Source organism: Rhinolophus sinicus, chromosome 14 (assembly GCF_057876585.1).
Source record: "Rhinolophus sinicus isolate RSI-liver-muscle chromosome 14, RSI-T2T, whole genome shotgun sequence".
Classification (NCBI taxonomy): domain Eukaryota; kingdom Metazoa; phylum Chordata; class Mammalia; order Chiroptera; family Rhinolophidae; genus Rhinolophus; species Rhinolophus sinicus.
The window spans coordinates 129,519,811-129,539,922 of NC_142514.1; the positions used below are offsets into that span (position 1 = coordinate 129,519,811).

General features: G+C 44.7%; 1 protein-coding gene across 2 annotated transcripts; it reads right to left on the reverse strand.

Moving 5' to 3' along the window:
- Window positions 1-1,575: 1,575 nt before the first annotated feature.
- PRSS23 (serine protease 23) lies at window positions 1,576-19,727 on the reverse strand. 2 transcript variants are annotated; one of them, XM_019739594.3, is made up of 2 exons: window positions 19,585-19,727; window positions 1,576-5,231 (listed from the first exon to the last, which is right to left on the reverse strand). In XM_019739594.3, exon 2 carries the CDS (start codon window positions 5,216-5,218, stop codon window positions 4,076-4,078), a length of 1,143 nt encoding a protein of 380 aa, XP_019595153.1. In that variant the 5' UTR covers window positions 5,219-5,231; window positions 19,585-19,727; the 3' UTR covers window positions 1,576-4,075. The 2 variants fall into 2 exon arrangements, with proteins under 2 accessions (XP_019595153.1, XP_019595152.1); XM_019739593.3 differs by having other exon boundaries at window positions 19,343-19,665.
- Between the last annotated feature and the right edge of the window lie 385 nt (window positions 19,728-20,112).

A 20,112-nucleotide genomic window follows, 5' to 3' on the forward strand; every position in this document is an offset into this window, starting at 1 on the left:
GACACAGATGTTTGCCCTTTCTCCACCCCCAGCCCACTGGAGGAGCTGGAACCCAGAAGAGAGGATCTTTGAATCAGATAGGAGGGTTTTCAGTTTTAAATTAATCTGTCTTGACATTTATTCACTAAAAAGAATCAGAAAACTATGGCATCAGTCTGCCCAGCTCCAAGGCCGTCATCTTTCCATACCAGTCTGCTGCCCCAGCTCTCAGCCTTGTTTACTCTTGTCCTGGAAGCTAATTTATTTCCTCCTCTGGGGAAATATCAGACTAAAAACAGATGTGTTGTTCCTGCTAGAAATGGTCCCTGTTGACCACGTATATCCTTAGACCCCACCCCATCAAAAGGATTGTTAAATGCCCTTCCCCTATTGGAGGCCCACAGAATGCTGATCCTGGCCAAGAAAGTATGCAGTAGGAACCAACGTGAAAGCCCTGAGATGAGACACAGAGGGAGCTGCAGCCCCACCGTTGTTCCTTGGTTACAAAGGATGGCTGTCAGTCTGCATTCCCTGCAGTGCTTTGCAGGTTTACCAATGAAGGTGCCCAGACATGCTGGATGTCCCAGGACATACCTGGGGTATACTGCCATCATAGCCTCATTTTTAATAGAATTCCCTTTCATTCCGTCTCAAAAGAATTTCATTCTAGATGATAAATTAAATGGGCACTCTACCTAATACCCATAGACATTAAGTGCCAGAGGCAACTTCAAGGCACCCTTGAGCTAGTTCATGACAAGGGCTAAGAAAAGGCAGACATGAACAGGAGAACTCAGACAAAGCATGCAGGAGAGCCAGGCCAGTGCAGGGGCTGTCCAGATGCTCCCTGGCCAGGGCTGCAACCAGCCCTCAGAGAGGAAGTGCTGAGGGCCATGAGCAGAATTCCTCTGGACACCCTGGATGGCTGTTGTTGACCCTTCAGTTAGCACATGGTGTGCAGACTAGAGAGTCATTTTTCCAGTGCAGGCTTGCCATCTTCAACAAGTTCTAAACCGAAGGCTCCTGTAGGTATTAGCGAGAGACTGCTATCTTATAGGCCCAGGTGTCACTGGGGACTTGCGCTCCCACAGAACAGGCAGGTGGAGTCGTACACAGTGAAAAGCATGATCTCAATGTTCCAAATTACTCCCTAGGTGTTTTGTTTTCTAATCCATTTTTAGTCCAATGAAAGTACAGAAAGAATACACGTATGACTCTGCCACCGACTGGCTCATATTTCCTTCCCCCTTTCATCCCATTTTCCCATTTTGGGGGTGGGGGCGACTAACTCCTTTCTAAAATTCAAAATTCTGAATAAAGTCTATGAAAAAAATGGATCCCAAATTCTGCCACGACCTTCTGATTCTTACCCACAAATGATTTTCAAGTTTATTCTCTCCTGTTTTACCCTCTGCATATTTTCAAATCTGGATACGAGGTTCTGGTTAAATCCCAAAGGCACTGATACATGACACCACTCAGGGCTCGTCAGACTTTGTGCATCATCGCCTTGACCCCAAGGCTTTTACAGTGATCCCCAAAATGTATTTATTAGAACACTAAATTGCTCACAGGCATCAGAGGAGGAAACAAGGGTTCCGTGATCAAAGATGTTTATTGCAATGCAGATTTTTAAAACATTAACACATCTCTTTACTACAGGACTTCTTAGAGCTTTCAATGTGCAAACAAGCATGTAAATCCCTGATAAAGAGAGGGGGGTACTGAGAGGCATCTCCCTCCTCCCTGATGATGGTGTCCTTTTTATTTTTGGTAGAAAATCTGGAGGGATCAGTGTTTAAGGCACACATTTTGGGAAACGTTCTACTCGCCTTATTGGGAATATATCCTTACAATGTATAACTAATACATGTAAAGCACTAATTACATTAGCATATTAATATCATTAATAATGTTAAAAGCCCTTTTTTATTTCCACTTCCATGATAGTTTAATACCATGCTTCCTTTTATTACCACTGACAAGATGGACATACTGAATTATTTTACAGTCTTCATTTTACAGTTCTGAGTTACGCTGTATAGATCGTGTAGGTACAATTCTTTAGTAAATTACAGCTACCTGTGAACTAAACCTTGACATTATTTTGATTTTGTGCCATTGCCCACCTTTGCTGAGGGAAGTTTCATTAAGTTTCAACTTTGCAAAAAAAAAAAAAATCAAAATAAAACAAGTTGCTTTTTAAAAGGAGCATCTACTTTAAAATATCATTTCTGATCTAGGTGTTCAGTGAACTTCTTTTCACACCAAGCAAAAGCAAAACCAAACAAAAACCCCAAATACCAGACATAGAGATGGAGACCTCTCTTATTCCTCAGGCTAGATTCCTGCTAGATTCCAAAGCTAATTGTACTGGAACTCAGAAAATTCCTGGCAGCCCTGCATCTCTTTGCTACACAAAGTATTTCTTATGTGATTTGACGAAAGCACTATGGTTATACATTTCTCATAATGAATGCCTTATCAGGATTAGCCTTCCAAAAAGCTCACGAAACACAAGCCAAAAGCCACCTGGAGGAAGTTGAAGCATCAGTGCTGTATTCAAATGTCCTCACAAACAGATTCAAAATTACCCTGGGTGTAAGAACAGCGTACATCTGTTTATAGTTCATTGGCTTTTTTTCTCTACTGATGCATTTTGAAAGAAGTGCTCAGGCTGAGGGGCATAAACTGAAAACATAAAATAAGTCAAAGTCTTTTCTTTATATACTGGGGTTATCACATTGATAAAACATTCATAAAGGCATTTATGGGAGTGATGATTCTGATCTATTTTTCATTCTCCCAATTTTCATTTTTACTAGTGTACTTGATTATATGTGCCTGTAGCTTAGAGTAGTCCAGTAAAAGTATCCCTTTTAAAGCTAGTGGGAAAAAAGGTACATTGGTTTTCCTTAAAGCACCTTCCAAATATTGTTACTATAAAATACGTAGGAGAGAAAAGTCTCCAAATAGTTCACGTACACAGATCCCCAAAAGCACATTGAAAACCATGAGGAATACTTTTGATTAGGCCGTATGACTGTGCCAGGCTCTAAACAGTGGTTATTCTGTTGTGACATCTGCCGAGCAATGCAACCATTGTTCTCTGGAATTTAATTCATTTTAAATTACTCCGTCCAAATGATAAAACATGAGATGTGCTACACTCCGGGGGTAAAATACGATGATTGTTTTTAGTGTGACCACAACTGTTAGTTGGGAAGCCATACAGCCTGTTCTAATTAGGCCCTGATTATTGTCTTCTGAAAAACAGCTAGTTCAAGAAATCTGAGTGAAAGCCTGTTAAATGGAAGGATTGGCATAAACAATCTTGCCAGCTCTGGTGTGACTGCACAGCTGGCAGAGCCATATGTAATGTTCCCCAAAAGAAGAACAACAGTCTTCAGAAGAGAAACTATTTCAAAACTGAAAGCAACTTGATACTTACTGACTGCAAGATCTAGTTTAATATGTGTACCAACACGGTCAGCAAATTATTTTACTGATCAAGAACTACTGTGCAAACACCCCCAAATCCAAAATATTACAACTGCCGATCTAAGAAGTATTGTGAAAGTTCCTAAGCGCTGTATGTGGTAGGGAACACTGCCATCAGGAAACATTAGTGATTAGGCATTAAAAAAGGGGGAAAAAAAGGTGACAAAACCAAGATGAGTTTCAGGAGAAAATACACACATACACACATAAGAACTTATATCTCCTGTATGCCACATATTTAATATAAACCTTTGAGACAAGTTCAGATGAAATAAAAATCAAAGTTCTCAAAAAGTAAAAGATTAACTTAACCGCTAAATACTCCCTATTGCCCCAAACATCAGTATGCTTTTTTATTTCTATGCAAAGTATGTTTTCAAACTGTTTAAATGCTGCTATGATACACAAACCAATTTTCAAATAACAAAGCCAGTCATCTTGCAATTTTAAAAAATTAGGTAAAAGATATTATGACACATTACACTCACACACACACACACACACACACACACACACACACACCAATGACAAAATTTGGCCTCTCCTAAAATAAGTACGTGAAGACCATTAAGTGCCGCCAGGAAGGTATCCTGTGTTACCCTTCCCTGCAATCCAGGTAGTTTCCTTTAATCCAATAGCAAATCTGGGCATATTTGAGAGGGGTGATTCTAACAGCTACGTTGAAATCCTGTGGAGAACCATTCATATCTACCCACTGGTGCCCTGAAAAGATGCCAATAATTTTTCGCTCCCACTTCTGCTGCTGTCTCTTCCACATCCTCACATAAACCCCTGAGCCACTGGCCCCAGGCTGGGCATCACACTGCTGGTAGAGCAGGTCATAGGTCTCGTCTTTGACATCACAGAAACGGTACACCAAATTGCCCGGGCGATCGTTGTCATAACCAGAGAAGTGGATTCTGCCCCCGGGCAGCTGCTTGGCAGAAGGGCTCACCCCAATCTTCATGTACTTTCTCTTGTGGGGTTTTTTGAGTTCCAGGAGAGCATAGTCATAATCCATGCCAATGTCGTTGGCATTGCCCTTGATCCAACCCTTGGGCACGTGGGTGCGTTTCACTCGGATCCATTGAAATTTCATCTTCTCGGGCACGGCTGAGCTGGAGTTGTTGGCCCCTCGACCACCATCTTTAAACTTGGGCTTCAAGAAGCCCACTCGAAGTTTCTGGGTTCCTTTCACGTAGGTTTTCCCATCGTGTATGCAGTGGGCAGCGGTGAGGACGTGCTTCTCGGCCACCAGGGTGCCGGTACAACCTGTAGATAACTTCACCGACGTTGAGAAGGGGTAGTTGAGCAGGAAGTCCTTCCCAAAAATGCTGAACCTGCTGTCGTAGCCATAAATCTGCCGTTTCCTCCGAGATTTTCCTGAAGACTCCCCCACGCCACTGCTGAGGACATAGATGCCCACCTGCGTCTCTGTGCGGCTGCCGTTGGCATAGAGCGTTTCATAAGACAGGTACTGTTTGACCTCTTCATATGTGGGCAGTGGGGTTCCCTTATGACACTGGGGTCCACATGAAGAGGACACTTCCAATTTGGCTTCGGCCCCAAAGTCTGGCTTGGCTAAGTGGAGAGTGGACTGTGGCAAGACGACAGGGAGGCGGTAAGCAGGCCAAGTGGGTTTCCAGTGGGCACTGGAGGGGCTCACCTGCCCGACAGCACACAGGAGGAGGAAGAAGAGGAGGAGGAGGAGGAAGAGGAGCCCTGGAATCCCCGCCATGCTGAGCACCACTCTGTAGGAACAAAGACAAGCGGGTCAGGAGGGCGAGGGTTGACTGGGCACTGGTTTACCGCGGAAGAGGTCGGCTGCATGCCTGTCATTGTTTCTAAGTCTGTGAACCCTCCTCAGGAATCAGGGTGTAGAGAGGAATCCCTAGATAATGGTCTCACTTACAATGCAAGGGCTTGACCTTGGAACATTCCTGTGGCTGGGTGCCCAAAATGAAATCGGGCGTTCATTCGCTTCTATGTTTAAGATGCCCCAGGTGACGGCCCACTGCAGCGCAGTGCGTGTGTGTGTGTGTGTGTGTGTGTGTGTGTGTGTGTGTGTAATGTGTTCATTGATCCCCAGATGAACTGAAGGACCTGCCCCAATTTCCATGTAATTCTGAGCCTTTTTTGTACTTCATTCTAAACCTTTGTGTTTTCCTACCGCTTTGGTCCCCCTGCCTTTCTTTTCTCTCGTTCTCATTATAGCTTCTATTTGGATAATGTTCAGAGCAACTTGTCCATGTGAGAGGGTAAATTTAAATTACTCAGCTTACTGAGTGACAAGGCATCAAGGATGGCTCCACAGTGCCACTTACTGGGACTCCTGTCATTTCTTTTCTTTGCATTTTGAACAACCTTAACTATTACAAATTTAGTTTCTGAGTAGTCAGGCCTCTAACAAAAGATTCCTTTTTCCTTTGGATTTTGTCATATCGTACCAGGACCTTTGTCCAAGGTTGATCACATTATGACGGTTACTGTTGGTGACTTTTTCAGCTCTTTGTATCTGCGTTCCCAGCTAGTCTACATGTCTTGAATTTGGGCCGATGCTAGCGAGCGCTCAACAAAGATTTAGTGAATGAAGGCCTGTATTAGTGGAAGAGGGAGTGGATGAATGGTGTGGCTCAAAAAATACTTTTCTTGAATGATGCTCGTTGAGTGGTAGCTCAGAGAAAGAGCACGAAATCAGTTGTGGGGACGAGGAAGAACAGGGGGGTGTTCCAGGGGTGGTGATGCTTGCGATGGGTGTTGAAGTTCAACAGAAGTTATACAGCGTATGATAGAGTGAAGGGAACTCTTAGAGAGAGGGGGCAACAGTCTGTGCAAGAGCAGGGAGACCTGCAAAAGTGCGACTCCCTCCAGGAATTATGCTTTGCTGAGCAAGGGTGGGACAGAGGTCGCGGTGGAAGCAGCAGGCAAGAGCTAGATTATGAAGGGCTATGGATTTTTATCCTGAAAGATATGTTTAAAGATCAAGATCAATCACCCCACAAGAAAAACAACAACAACAAAAAGATGGGAAGTAGTACTTTCATAAATGTTCAAGCATCAGTTGGCTCTGAATCTTCTGTTGAAGGAAGCTGACTTAGCAGGTGGGATAATTCACTCACAATCAAATATCCCAAAACAAGGACAAGGAGCGTGTCGGTCTCAAGAGGCTAGTGGCATCTAGCAGGAGTCAGGAGGAGACTGTTTCCTTATTCTCACCCTCTTCCTCCTTGAGAATACAGCCTTGCTGGCAACTTTGGGGTGCCTTTGTTTTCTTTTACATAAAACTGAAAAATCCCATTGAGCTGATCTAGTCCAGCTGAGCGTGCCAACCCACATCCACAGACTATATTTCTAAGATGTATGGTGCCCCACGCACCTCTGGGATCTTTTAGCTTATCTCTCTCTTTGATTCCACGCTGTCAGGGAGAACAGGGATGGGAAAAGAAAGGAATGGGGTCTTGGAAAAGCCAATTCCTTGGGACTTCCCGATTCCTTGAAACAGATTCTCTCCACTTTTTCCAAATAAGAAGGGTTCCTGGGCCCTTTTGTGGGGAGGTAACACATCTAATTATTTCTCTAAATCCTTGAAATCATGGAGTGTGTGTGCATACACACATTTGTATGTGCTTGTCGAGGGTATTGTCAAGACTGAGGGAGGGAGGGGATGCTAATGCTAGTAGAGGCCTCCTCCCCACTGGGAACTTTACAGGTGGGGGAGGTATGGTGAGGTCAACCCTTGAGGAGACTTTGGGGGACGGCTCTTTATCTGGTTATTCACATCTCCTGGCCGAGGACTCAGCGCGTGGATGTATCTAGGGCTTGGACTACCTTTTCTCTATGTACGTTGCTGTCTAGGTGACTAAAGCCCCCACACACCAGAATCCCTGCCAAATGTGATGTGTACTAAGAGGAATCATGTATCTCCATTCGGGCTGTATCTTGGACCCTTAGACACCACTCCTCCTCCCTTTGACTAACGCAGAGAATGTTAATGCCTGCTAGCTAGCGTTGTGCAGCAGATGTGGTAAGCCAAGTTTTGCTTCAGCTTATCTTAAGAAAGAAAACACAGAATCCAGACAGAGGGGCAAGCAGCCAACTATTCCTGTTTTCAAAATATGATTCTTGGGGAGAGAGAGGAGATGAGATAGTATTATACTATGTATCATCATAAGTTGTAGATAATATTTTCTACGTGCATGACAAACATGACAGTTAACATACTCGTACGCTCACATTATTATCTAGATCATGCATTTTCAAATCCCAAACTTGAAATCTGTATGTTAATTGGATCCTGGGAACATAGAGTTTGAATTATCTACTGCAGCTCCAGTGGCAGCCGTCCTTTGGCTTTATCCATTTATCCAAAAACTAAAATAGTCCATTGCGACGGGCCAGCCGTCACGAGTCGGTGGGTTCCCGAATGGGGGAGTGGGAATGAATAAAAGACACTCTCACATATGATGGCGATCGCGGACTTCAGTGATCCTGAAGACACTAAGTTTATTTTACTGCACCCATATAAGCAGTTTGAGCACGTGCAAGTATGTATTAACATAACAAATGTAAATTCTTTAGCTTTCACATAGAGGATACAACATTCACCGAAACTCACAAGTAATTATCTTATCAATTGCCCTGATAGGCATCAGCCTTCTGTGTCCGGGAACTGGCCGCTCCCACCAAATTCCTCAGCAGCTTTACAAGCTCAAGCTCCCCTCAGGTGCAGGCAGAGACAATTGCCTCAGGGGGAGGAAACAGGTAGCATAAACCAAGCCATTCTGCAAAGCTCAGAGTTTCCTGTAACCATGGCTCCCCACATCTCCCCCTTTTTTATTTTATATGAACAAAATCCATCCAGTCAGGATGGTGAGGTGACGGCGCCTGTCTTAGGCATCCCAGGACGCCTGCCTCAACTTACCCGTCATTGGTACTCATATTTTATCATACAAGCCCTGTCTTAGGTGTTGAAGCGGCTCCCAAGTATTTGCCCGTCGTTGACTAACCCGTCCCTCATAAATGCACAGGGGTGAGAGTCTTAAGACTTGCCTTAAGCTCAAGCTGATGGATGTCTAATGAGGATGGGGAGTAGGCACAGAACCAAACAGACACAGAAGCCCAATAAACCTACTCAAAGCATACTCAATTTCTTTAAAAACCTACAAACTTCTTTTAGCATACCAAGGTCCAGAAATATTAACAGGAAGCATAACAAAAGATGGTTGTTTAAGTATCATAACATGAGTTCCTAATGGTACCCAAGAAATACAATTTGCTAAAGAACAATTACTACAGGATACACTAAATTGATTTCCTATAAAGTGTACATTAACATTTCCAATCAACAGCGCATAAGAAGAAGGAACACAAGCAGAAATATTAACAGTCTTAGCAACAGTAGTCTAATCTCTAGTCCCATCTTGACTGGTTACTTCTTGACCAGTTAATGATGTATCTGCCTGTTCCAGGGATGTCATAACGAACAGGATCATTGCCAGGACAGTCTCTCCATGGGACAGTCTCAATATTTAATTTCAATCTTTTATTAAGACGAACAGTCCATCCAACTAAAGAGTCATTAATGTGCATAGTGACAGGAGAACTACGCAAGCACCAAGATGTTGACCTATTATTTGCAATACAAATAGGCAAACCTGTTCCTGTACCATTATAAGTAAAATTCTTTTCTAGTTGTTGTTTTATGTGTCCATCAGAGGGCAATCCTAAGGCCTGAGTATCATTAACATAGACTGGAATCTCAGGACCGTCCCACACAGCGAGGTGGAGGATTGGTGGATCAGGTACATAGGCCCAATACGTCTGGTCAGGTTCCGCTTGGCAAAGCATCAGTAGCATCATCAATGGGCTGAGGGTCCACATGTCGCACCAATCTTTCTGGCAGCCACCGAGGGCCTTCTGCATCCTGTGGAAAAACACATACATGTCCTCGTCCCCATATGAGGACTGGATCTGGGCCTTGCCAAGAGCCCGTAAGTGGGTCTTTCCATTTGACCAAAGCCTGTGGGGCAGTAGAAGGATGCCAAAAGCGCTCTGCAGCACTCTTGCCATGGGCATCCAAGGTCAAAAAATTTTGAATAAAGAGAGAATGAGACAAATAATTATGAGGTGTCAGGGGATATAACTCCCCCTTTTTTATTTTTTGCAAATTAACTTTTAATGTACCATGAGTACGTTCAACAATCCCTTGTCCTTGGGGATTGTAAGGAATGCCAGTAACATGATTGATCGAAAATTGCTGGCAAAATAGAGCAAATTTTTTGCTGGTATAACCTGAGCCATTATCTGTTTTAAGTTTTTTAGGAGTTCCAATCATGGCAAATGCAGCAAGACAATGTCTAATAAACTGCATCAGGCCTTGAATCTGTGCTTTTGTAAAAGGAATAACAATAGAATCTGGCTCCTTTTCATAATATTTTCGAGCTTCCAAGCGGCTCTCCTGAATTAAACTGACCACAAATTCATAATAAGGTGTAAGATTTTTTTTTGCAGCCACATGGAGGTGTATCCATCTAAGTGGCCCTTCTTGCCACAACACTGCTGTGGGTGTATGCTTGGTGTCTAAAACATACACATATAGAGGTTTAGAATAATCTAAAAAAGAAACATGCTGTTGCTGAATAGCTTCCTCAACCTTAGAAAGAGCCTTCCGTGCAGGCTCAGTAAGAGACCTGGGTGAGGTCGGATCAGAATCTCCTTTTAAAATTTCAAACAGTGGTTTAAGATCTCCAGTAGTTAGTCCCAAAGAAGGGCGCAGCCAATTAATATCTCCCAACAGTTTCTGAAAATCATTAAGAGACTTAAGATGATCTTTCCTAAGCTCTATTTTTTGTGGAGTGAAATACTGAGCAAATAACTGAAATCCCAAGTAAGAATAAGGCTCACTTCGCTGTACTTTCTCAGGTGCAATAATAAGACCTGAGGCTAGAAGATTCTTTTTTATATCTGTAAAGCAAGCTAACAACATTCCTTCTTTCTTACAAGCCAATAAGATGTCATCCATATAATGAATGATATACACAGAAGGAAACTGTTTTCTGGTGTTATCAATTGCTTCACTAACAAACTTTTGACATAAAGTGGGGCTGTTTGCCATACCTTGGGGGAGGACTCGCCATTGATATCTTTTTATAGGTTCCTGGAAATTTGGACTAGGAATACTAAAGGCAAATCTCTTACAATCTTGCGGATGAAGGGGAATAGTATAAAAACAATCCTTCAAATCCAAGACTATTTTATAAGTGTCTTTTGGTATGGCAGAGGGATGAGGTAATCCTGGTTGCAAAGCCCCCATAACTTCCATAGTTTCATTCACTTTTCTCAAATCCTGCAACAATCTCCATTTCCCTGATTTTTTCTTAATTACAAAAATGGGTGAATTCCAAGGAGAGGTTGATTCAGTTATGTTGCCTTGTTCAAGCTGCTCCTGTACTAGCGCTTGAGCGGCCAAGATTTTTTCTTTAGTAAGGGGCCATTGATCTATCCACACAGGCGTATCAGATTTCCAAGTAATAGCCTCTGCTGTTTTTTGGTGGAGTACAGGTAAATCTATGACCCCTGGGGAAAATACCCCAAACCTGTCCTCTGTAAATTGGGATTGGGCGATATAGGTTCCTGACGTCCTTGTCCTGCGCTCCCTAAGCCTTTCCCAGGAAGAAACCCCTGATCAAACATCTGCTGAGTAACTTGAACACTCGGGCTGTAAAGATAAACTCCCATATTGCTCATAATATCACGTCCCCACAAATTCACCGGCAAACCGGGAATAATATAAGGCTGAAATGTTCCTTGATGACCATCATCATCCTGCCATGATAACAAATTGCTACTTTGCTGTGGGGCGTGAGACTGACCGATACCTTGCAGGCTTGTACTCGTACTTTGCATCGGCCAATTAGATGGCCAATGTTGCGCAGATATGCAAGACACATCGGCTCCAGTATCTAAAAGCCCCTGAAAATCTTTCCCAGCAATCTTAAGCTGTAAAACAGGTCGATCTTTCTTTATTTCTTGAACCCAATACACATCCGAGGAACCGAAGCCTCGATCTCCTCGTTCTTGGTCTTGTCTACTTTTCCCTATTTTCATCCTAGGCAAAATTATTAATTGAGCAATCCGAGTTCCAGAGGGAATATTGGAAATAGTCAGTGGTGAATGAACCATAATCTTAATTTTTCCGGTAAAATCCTCATCAATAACTCCCGGGGAAACTTGAATTCCCTTCATGGTTGTACTACTTCTCCCTAATAGAAGCCCAACGGTTTTTGGCGGCAGCGGCCCAAAAACCCCTGTGGGTAGGGCTTGCATTCCCATTTCAGGAGTTAATACGATGTCGGCGGTGGAACACAAGTCCAATCCTGCGCTGCCTGAGGTGGCCCGGAATAAATCTGTGATGTATTTCTTTTCTGAGGTTCGTTCCCTTTCTGCTCGGGAACCTGCAGAGCCCCATAACATTGCTGATTCGGGGCCTGGGGCTGGCCCCTCACCCAGTTTCCCTGAATCGGTTTTCCATCTTTATCTATCCTAGATTTACACTCATTAGCCCAATGCTTTCCTCTCCTACATTTAGGACAGATATCTGGAGGTTTTTTAACAGGAGCAGCTACAGTCCCTGTTTTTCCCTTATCGGGGCATTGGGCTGCTCGATGTCCCCTTTTCCCGCAAGTAAAACATGCTCCAGTACGATTCCCTGTATGAAGTCTTGCCTGTTGATTGAGCACTTCCCTCATAGGCTTTCCCTGTATAGCTGCCGCTATTGCTATGCCCTGGGTAAAAGAGGGGCCCACATCAGTACACAGGCGAAGGTATTCAGATAAATCTCCTTTCTTCCTAATTGGCCTGATAACGGCTTGACATGCCGAATTGGCATTTTCATAGGCAAGCTGCGTTATAAAGGACTGGGTAGCCATTGACGCCCCAAAAATCCGTCCAGCCGCAGTGGTAAGGCGGGACACAAAATCTTGGAACGGCTCATCCGCTCCCTGTCTTATCTGAGATACATGTTCCTCTTTGCGGGAAGTTTCTGGTAGCATACGCCAGGCTTCCTTTGCAGCGGCAGAAGTCTGAGCATAAGCTCCTGCCGCAAAGCCCATTTGGTTTCTTATTTCAGCATAAATGCCTTCACCGGCCAACATCTCAAAAGTAATGGGAACTCGCCTCAAATTGTTCTGATTAGCTTTCTTTTTGCAGTTTTCATAAAACTCAGATCTCCATAAGAGATGATCGCCTCCCGAAAGGCAAGCATGAGCAATAAGCTTCCAATCCTCTGGAGGGGTGGCTTCAGTAGACAGAATATCCAAAATTGCCAGGGTAAAAGGGGCAATAGGCCCATACTGCACACAAGCCTCTTTCAATTCTTTTATCTGCTTCCACTGGAAAGGCCTCCAATCCCTAACCCTACGTCCTGCCTGATCATATCTTTCAAAAATAGGATATACGCCAAACTGCTCTGTAGATTCCCCTTGCTTGTGAGCCTCTTCACAAGCTATTTGAAGAGGGGATAGTACAACAGAGTCCGATCCTGGCTTAACATAACTTGGCGAAGGCTCTGCAGGCATGTCCCAAACCGGGGACTGCGGCGGAGGTCTCCACCTACAGGACTCCTCAGGAGGTGGTGCAGAGGGATCAACTATGGGGGGATCTTTACCCCGAGGACAATTTCCTCCGTCTACAGCAACTTTAAGTTCTATCAACTGTCCCTGAATCTTTTTTATTTGATCTGCAAGAGAAAGTGCAGTATCTGCAAGTTTCTCGTCCTCCCGAGCCACAGCCACTAAAGGAGGGTTTTTGTCTCTATCATATTTGACTCCCTCATCTTCTAATTTTTCCTGATCCTGAGGTTTTAAATCTTCCCGGTGCTCGACCGGAGTTTCCTGATAAACAGGCTCTTTATTAACCTTAAGAACTCCCTCTAACAACTTTGCGCTCTCTCCCTCCTCATCACCGGCTTGTTTCACTTTCTCTAATTTGCATTCCTCATGTTTAAGGTTCAAACAGTCTCGGATCAAAGTCCACAGTCCAAATGTTTCCACAGGGACCCGCTGAGGTCCGTGGACAGTGTAAAAATCCTTTAATTGTTTTCCCACTTTCTGCCAGGTTCCCAGACTGACAGTTCCTTCTTCAGGAAACCACGGACAAACTTCTTTTACAAATTCTAAAAACTTATCTAACTGTTCTCTGCTCACCCGACAGCCACGGGCGGTAAGCAATTTCTTAAGTCCTCTAACATACAGGTCCTTGCTGCTAGCGTGACCCATTCTTTTCCCTAACTCGGTCCTTCTTTCAAACAAAGAAACAATCAGGTGCCCTTCTGGATTGGGGCCCAATCAAGCTCCGTGACAAAAAGTCGTGGAACTATCAATCATTCACACATTCATTCAACCGAGGGGATCGTGTCTCACTCACCGTGCATCCACTGATTCAGCTCTAATGAGCCGGGGCCCTTTCCACGCGGTGTTCCTCACTGTTACCCCCGTATTCGAGCCCCACGTTGGGCGCCAAGTGCGACGGGCCAGCCGTCACGAGTCGGTGGGTTCCCGAATGGGGGAGTGGGAATGAATAAAAGACACTCTCACATATGATGGCGATCGCGGACTTCAGTGATCCTGAAGACACTAAGTTTATTTTACTGCACCCATATAAGCAGTTTGAGCACGTGCAAGTATGTATTAACATAACAAATGTAAATTCTTTAGCTTTCACATAGAGGATACAACATTCACCGAAACTCACAAGTAATTATCTTATCAATTGCCCTGATAGGCATCAGCCTTCTGTGTCCGGGAACTGGCCGCTCCCACCAAATTCCTCAGCAGCTTTACAAGCTCAAGCTCCCCTCAGGTGCAGGCAGAGACAATTGCCTCAGGGGGAGGAAACAGGTAGCATAAACCAAGCCATTCTGCAAAGCTCAGAGTTTCCTGTAACCATGGCTCCCCACAGTCCATTGGCAAGGGTGTCAGGCAAGAGAATGGCAGGAAAGAGTCTGAAACTAGTTCAAATACACTTTTAAAAAGCCTTGTATTAGGAACCTTGTATTAATGAATGAACTCCCTCTCAGGGAAAATTAACTCTAATTTCATTTTTCTAAGGGCTTTGCCTGTATAGCAAACCCCTGTTTAAAAAGTACTTTCAAAGGCTTTGAAGCATGCCTCATTTCACAAGTGCCACCATGACTTACCGCTTTTCTTGTTTGTTTTTAAATGTCTGTCTTTCGAAAAGAAACAACGTTTTTAGAAACCAGTTCAAGAAAGTTAATGGGTATGGAGAAATGAGAACAAGCCTTTTCTTGGGTGTGAGTGCTGGGCGGTCAGCTAGGCTCTCTCACTGGCCAAAGCTTCATTCCAACATCTCAATATAGAGGATCAACTTTGTTTTTTAGCAAAAATGATGGATGACTATGCCAAGGACCCCCCAGGATCACTTAAAAATCACAAAATGCTATTAGAGAACGCTGAAGAGTCTACCACAGAATATTACTAGACTATTACTCTTCTAGACTGATATTAGATATTACTAATTCAGATTCCTTACAACTTAAATTCCAGTCATTTAACCAGTTAAGAAGTCAGCCAGGTAAGTAAAGGACTGCTAAAACATAGGGCAGAGTGAAGTTCTAATCTCTTAAAAATAAACTTTTCAAATACCTCATAAAACACTAATTCTATTCATTTGAAACATTGCTTACAAGTTCTCTGTAGTATTAAACTCCATTCATTATCTTGTGGGATCAAACCGTGTTCTGACATTTTCTATCTTGATTAAAGTTTCTATGTAACTCCAAAAGCTATAAAACTGCATTAAAAAACAAACAAACTGTAATTCAGATTTAAAAATTGGTACAGTTAAATTATTCCAGATCAAGGGCTGGCTCGGTGGCTCAGGCAGTTAGAGCTCCATGCTCCTAACTCCGAAGGCTGCTGGTTCAATTCCCACATGGGCCAGTGAGCTCTCAACCATAAGGTTGCCAGTTCAATTCCTCGAGTCCCGCAAGGGATGGTGAAACTAAGATTGAACATGGCATCTTGAGCTGAGCTGTCTCCCGGATGGCTCAGCTGATTGGAGCGCAGGCTCTCAACCACAAGGTTGCCAGTTTGATTCCTCGACTCCCGCAAGGGATGGTGGGCTGTGCCCCCCGCAACTAGAAACGGCAACTGGACCTGGAGCTGAGTTGCGCCCTCCACAACTAAGATTGAAAGGACAAGAACTTAACTTGGAAAAAAGTCCTGGAAGTACTCACTGTTCCCCAATAAAGTCCTGTTCCCCTTCCCCAATAAAATCTTAAAAAAAAAAAAATATTCCAGATTGATTTGGTTTTTAAGTACCTAATCAGAAATTGGAGGTAAAGTTGTTCTCAGGTCCCCAGAAGGGTTTAAACTGACATCTGGATTAAAGTTACAAGCTTCATAAACTGCTCACTCCTTTGTCAAATATGTATTTGAGGTGGTTGAGAAATTATGAATAGTGACCTGAGCCAGATGATCTCCTTACGGCTTTTCAGCTCTCGTCTTTTCAGGCCCAGGATTCTCTAATTTTGTCATTTCCCAGGGTCACAAAAGTCCAGGTCAGGCACGATGTTGTTTATAGACAGCGGCTGCACTGTCATTTGCCACTCAGGAGCTTTTAACCACAAAATTATGGAGGGTGGAGGCATTGGGAAAAAGGAAAAGCAAAATTTATCATGTTCATCTCTCACTTATCTGGGTGACAAGATTTCCTTGATTCGTCTTCAAAGGAAACAAAGGCCTCCAGCAGAGGGCAGCTTTTAAGAATGGAGTGGAGGGATGGGATGGCTGGATGTCAGTGCTGCCAGGAAAGTGTGAGGGAGACCCAATCCTACTACCCACTAATTCCCACCTTCTCCTGACCCCTCCCCCACTAATAACACACCGAGAATAACTGTGATGCTTTAAAATTAGGTTGGTGGCTTTCCACTAATTTCTCAACTCACCTGATAATAGAATAATTCCCCAGGAAACAAATAATTATTGTTTCCATTTTTATAAACTCTAGGTAAGCTTGCACTATGCCCATTTCACTTTATTTAAACATAAACACTCTGGGATGCAAACAGATGTAATAAAAACATTCATAAGCGCACAACTGGAAAGGTACCTAATGGGTTACATAACTTTAAATTCTCTTTTGCCTTTACACATGAGTCACCTTATCCATAAAGAACTGTCTGGAAAAACCCCATCTTTCAAAAAGGAATGAAGATTTCCACGTCTTATCCTCATTATATCTAAATGCTGATGTAGAAAATTCGGGTCTACAACATTTCATTTCTAGGAATAAGCCTTTACTGGATAAGGATTCCTCCTATACATAATTATCTTTTAAAGTTCCCAACTAAGTATTTTCATGCATCCCTTCACCTAAAGGGCAGAGCAGAATGGAAAATGAAGGTAGGCAAATATTTTTTCGCCATGCGTAGTAATATGGAAACTGTATTCCTTTTCCAACTCTGTACATCTGACTCACAAGAGGATGACACATTCCATGCTCCATCACTCAATATGAGCCACGGCTCCGCTGTCCACTATCTAAAAATACGTATACCTTATGAGGATGGTGCCACCTCATAAGACCTCTACTAACCTTACGGTGAAGGGACATTGCACATTATCAGATGTGAAAACATCAACGCTTCTGCTTGAGATGGCACCGAGACTGCGGTCTCCTAGCCCTCCCTGCACCTTAGTCTTCAAAACTGCAACAACACAAGTCTCCTCAAGAGGGCAAGTGTTGGGAGACTGATCTAACTCCTAAATCAAGTAAGTGCTGGGAGGGGAAATCTAATCCTTAGGACATACATTCTCTATTGTACAATGTATGAACTCCTCTGAGCACTAGACACAGCAAAGACAGAAAGAAACAGTGGGAAAATTTGTGAAGATAAAAGTTTTGAACAGCAGTTGGAAGGATGACAAAGGGTTTTCCATGGAATCCGTGGCCAGGGATACTGAAGAGTGAAACCATGCTAATTCCTAAAGCAAAGACCTAAAAATGAACAAAGCTCTGTGAATACTCTGCAGCCAGGCTTGCTCTCATTTTCCAAAGTCACAGAACCTGTTAAAGGAAAACGGACCTGATCACATAATGGTTTAAAAATTATAGTCTTGTACAAGAAAGAAATGCAAGGCATTTACAAGTCCAGTCACCCTGCACATAATCCTGTGGTCAAACGAAGCTTGACTTCTTCTCTGTCAGATTTTAGGCAAAATGAACTATCCCAGGGACCTGTGACAAACCTGGAAGCAGAACAAGAACTGAGTGTATAAAACTGTCAATTGTGAGTCCATGAGAAACAAATTCCCGGGAGTCAGTGGGAGTTCTGCATGAATAATGCCTGGTGGATTGAATCCGAAGGGATCTATGAGAAGAAATGTGCAGGAGAAACTGAGACTCTTATTAAATACTGCAGAGACGGGCCTGTAATGTTCTCAGATCCACTAATGGGCACTTTGGCACTTATGCTACAGACAGAAAAATGTGCCCACCATTCACCATCTACCTGAATAAGTTGTCAGTGTTACAAATTAAGATCTATGTTAGTTACCCTGGAAAAATGCTTCTTTCCAGTTCAGGCACAGGAAAGCATGACAAGTTATCTCCTGACTTTAAGTGGGACAAACACAAGTTAAACAATTCATCCGAATGCAGATGGCGTGCATATCATCACAACACTTTCATAAGTAAATACGATGGCTTTTTTGTGGCATTTCCTAAGTTCCTTCTCCCCACTCCACTTCCAATCTGCTCACATCTAACAGACTTCTTGAGAGACACAGTGATAAGTAAGGTCTATTTTAGATGCTCTTATACACAAGTAGAATCCTGAAACAAGTGCAATAAATACCCTGATATTAATTTGGCATTTGGCTTTTGGCCACAGCTGACTTCAAACTATAAATTCAACTCCTTCTCACATAGCCATGTTAAAACAATTCTGGCATTGGCCTATCTGCTCCTAAAAAGCACTCCGGGACCCCTCAAGTTCAATTTCAGGAGCTGAGAGAAGTCAGCCACATGCCAACACCAACCGGGAGCTTCCCACCCGCTAGGGGCTGTTTCTGAAGTCTTGTGGGTGTCGCCCACAGGGCAATAAAACAAATAGGATTTCTCATAAGACGTTGGAAAGCAAACCTAATTTGTACTCAGGAGGGGAGTGGCGGTTTTCCTTCACCTAAACAATTCTTATTTCTCCTCTTTTAAAACATTTTTAAAACTTTTTTTTTCAAACTTTTATTTAAAAGTTAACTCGTGATGAATGGCCACAGGCTGAAGAAGAAACATTTGCTTTCAACCACTGATAGTTCAGACAGTACTTTCTAGGGAAACAAACGGTCATCAATCAAGGCTCCAAAGAAAAGATCCTATTCCCCAACCTGTGTTTGCTGCACTTTCTTTGCTTGCTAATGTGTGTTCACAGTCACGTGCCCAAGGTTAAACATTAATGTTCAGATCTTGCTGGGATACACATATGCAAAACTCAAGGAAAACAAGTGGTGGTGGTGGTGGTGTGTGTCTGTGTGTAGGAGGTGGGGGCAGTTGCCACCGTCCAGCCAGAGGGTTTGCCCAGAGCCGGCTCTTTCTCTACTCCCACCAAGTACCCATGATAGCAGTTGCAGAACCGTCTTTCCCCATCCGCTTCGCGGGTAACACTGCGTGAATCCAAGTGCCTTGCAGCGCGGAGCTCCTTCAGGCTGTGGGTCCCAGCCCTCGAGCTCCGAGGGCGGCCTGGGCGAGGTCACCCGACCCCGCGCGCACCGGCCCTTTGTCCGGCTCCTCCCCGCGCCGCGCTCCCCCGCGTCCGAGAAGGAGCCCCAGCCGCGCCCGCACTCACCCGCGCCGAGATGCCCGCCAGGGCCCGGGTTCGCTGCGCCGCTCAGACAGGTGTGGGCGCCGGGAGGGCGCGCGCAGCTCCCATGCCTGACCCGCGGCGAGACAGAGTGCTAGCGGGCGGGGAAGCAGCGCCGGCAGCGAGCGGGTCCGCCCCCCGCGCCTCCCGAGGCCCGCCCGCCCCGCCTCCTTCTTCGGGGAGGCCGCGCGCCCGCCTTCCACTCCCACCCCGCACACGGCTCGCACCCCTTCCACTCGCTGTCCGCATCCGGCCCGAGGAGGGCCGCTCGGCCCCGCGCAGGTGGGCCCCGGCGGCGCGATCGCACTCTCCTGTCCCGGCCTCTCGGCTGCAGCCAGTCAGCGCCGGTTCTCGGGGAGGGCCGGCCCTGCCCAAGTCCCACGCGCCTTCACCCTTCCAACACCGCGCACCCCGGGGCAGGGGCGCAGCCTCCTGAGCGCGCCTAGGAGTCCGCTGCCGGCTCACAAAATCCAGGTTTCCCCAAGTTCGACAGAACTGGGGACGCAGGCCACACCTGGTGCATGGGGAGCCCCGTGCGCTCCCCTGCAAGCGCTTAGGGAGTTTTTAGGTGATGGCCGAGTTCCTTCCCGCTTCACCCAGTCTCTCAGGTGCCTCCAAGGAACCGGAAACCTGCGTTCTGCTGACAGGACCAGCAGTGCTTTGGCTCCACTACAGCACCCAGTGCGGCGCTTGGGGTCCGGAGCAAGGCAGGCGCTGGGCAGCTCCTGAGTGGCAGGCTGGCTGGTGAGCCCATC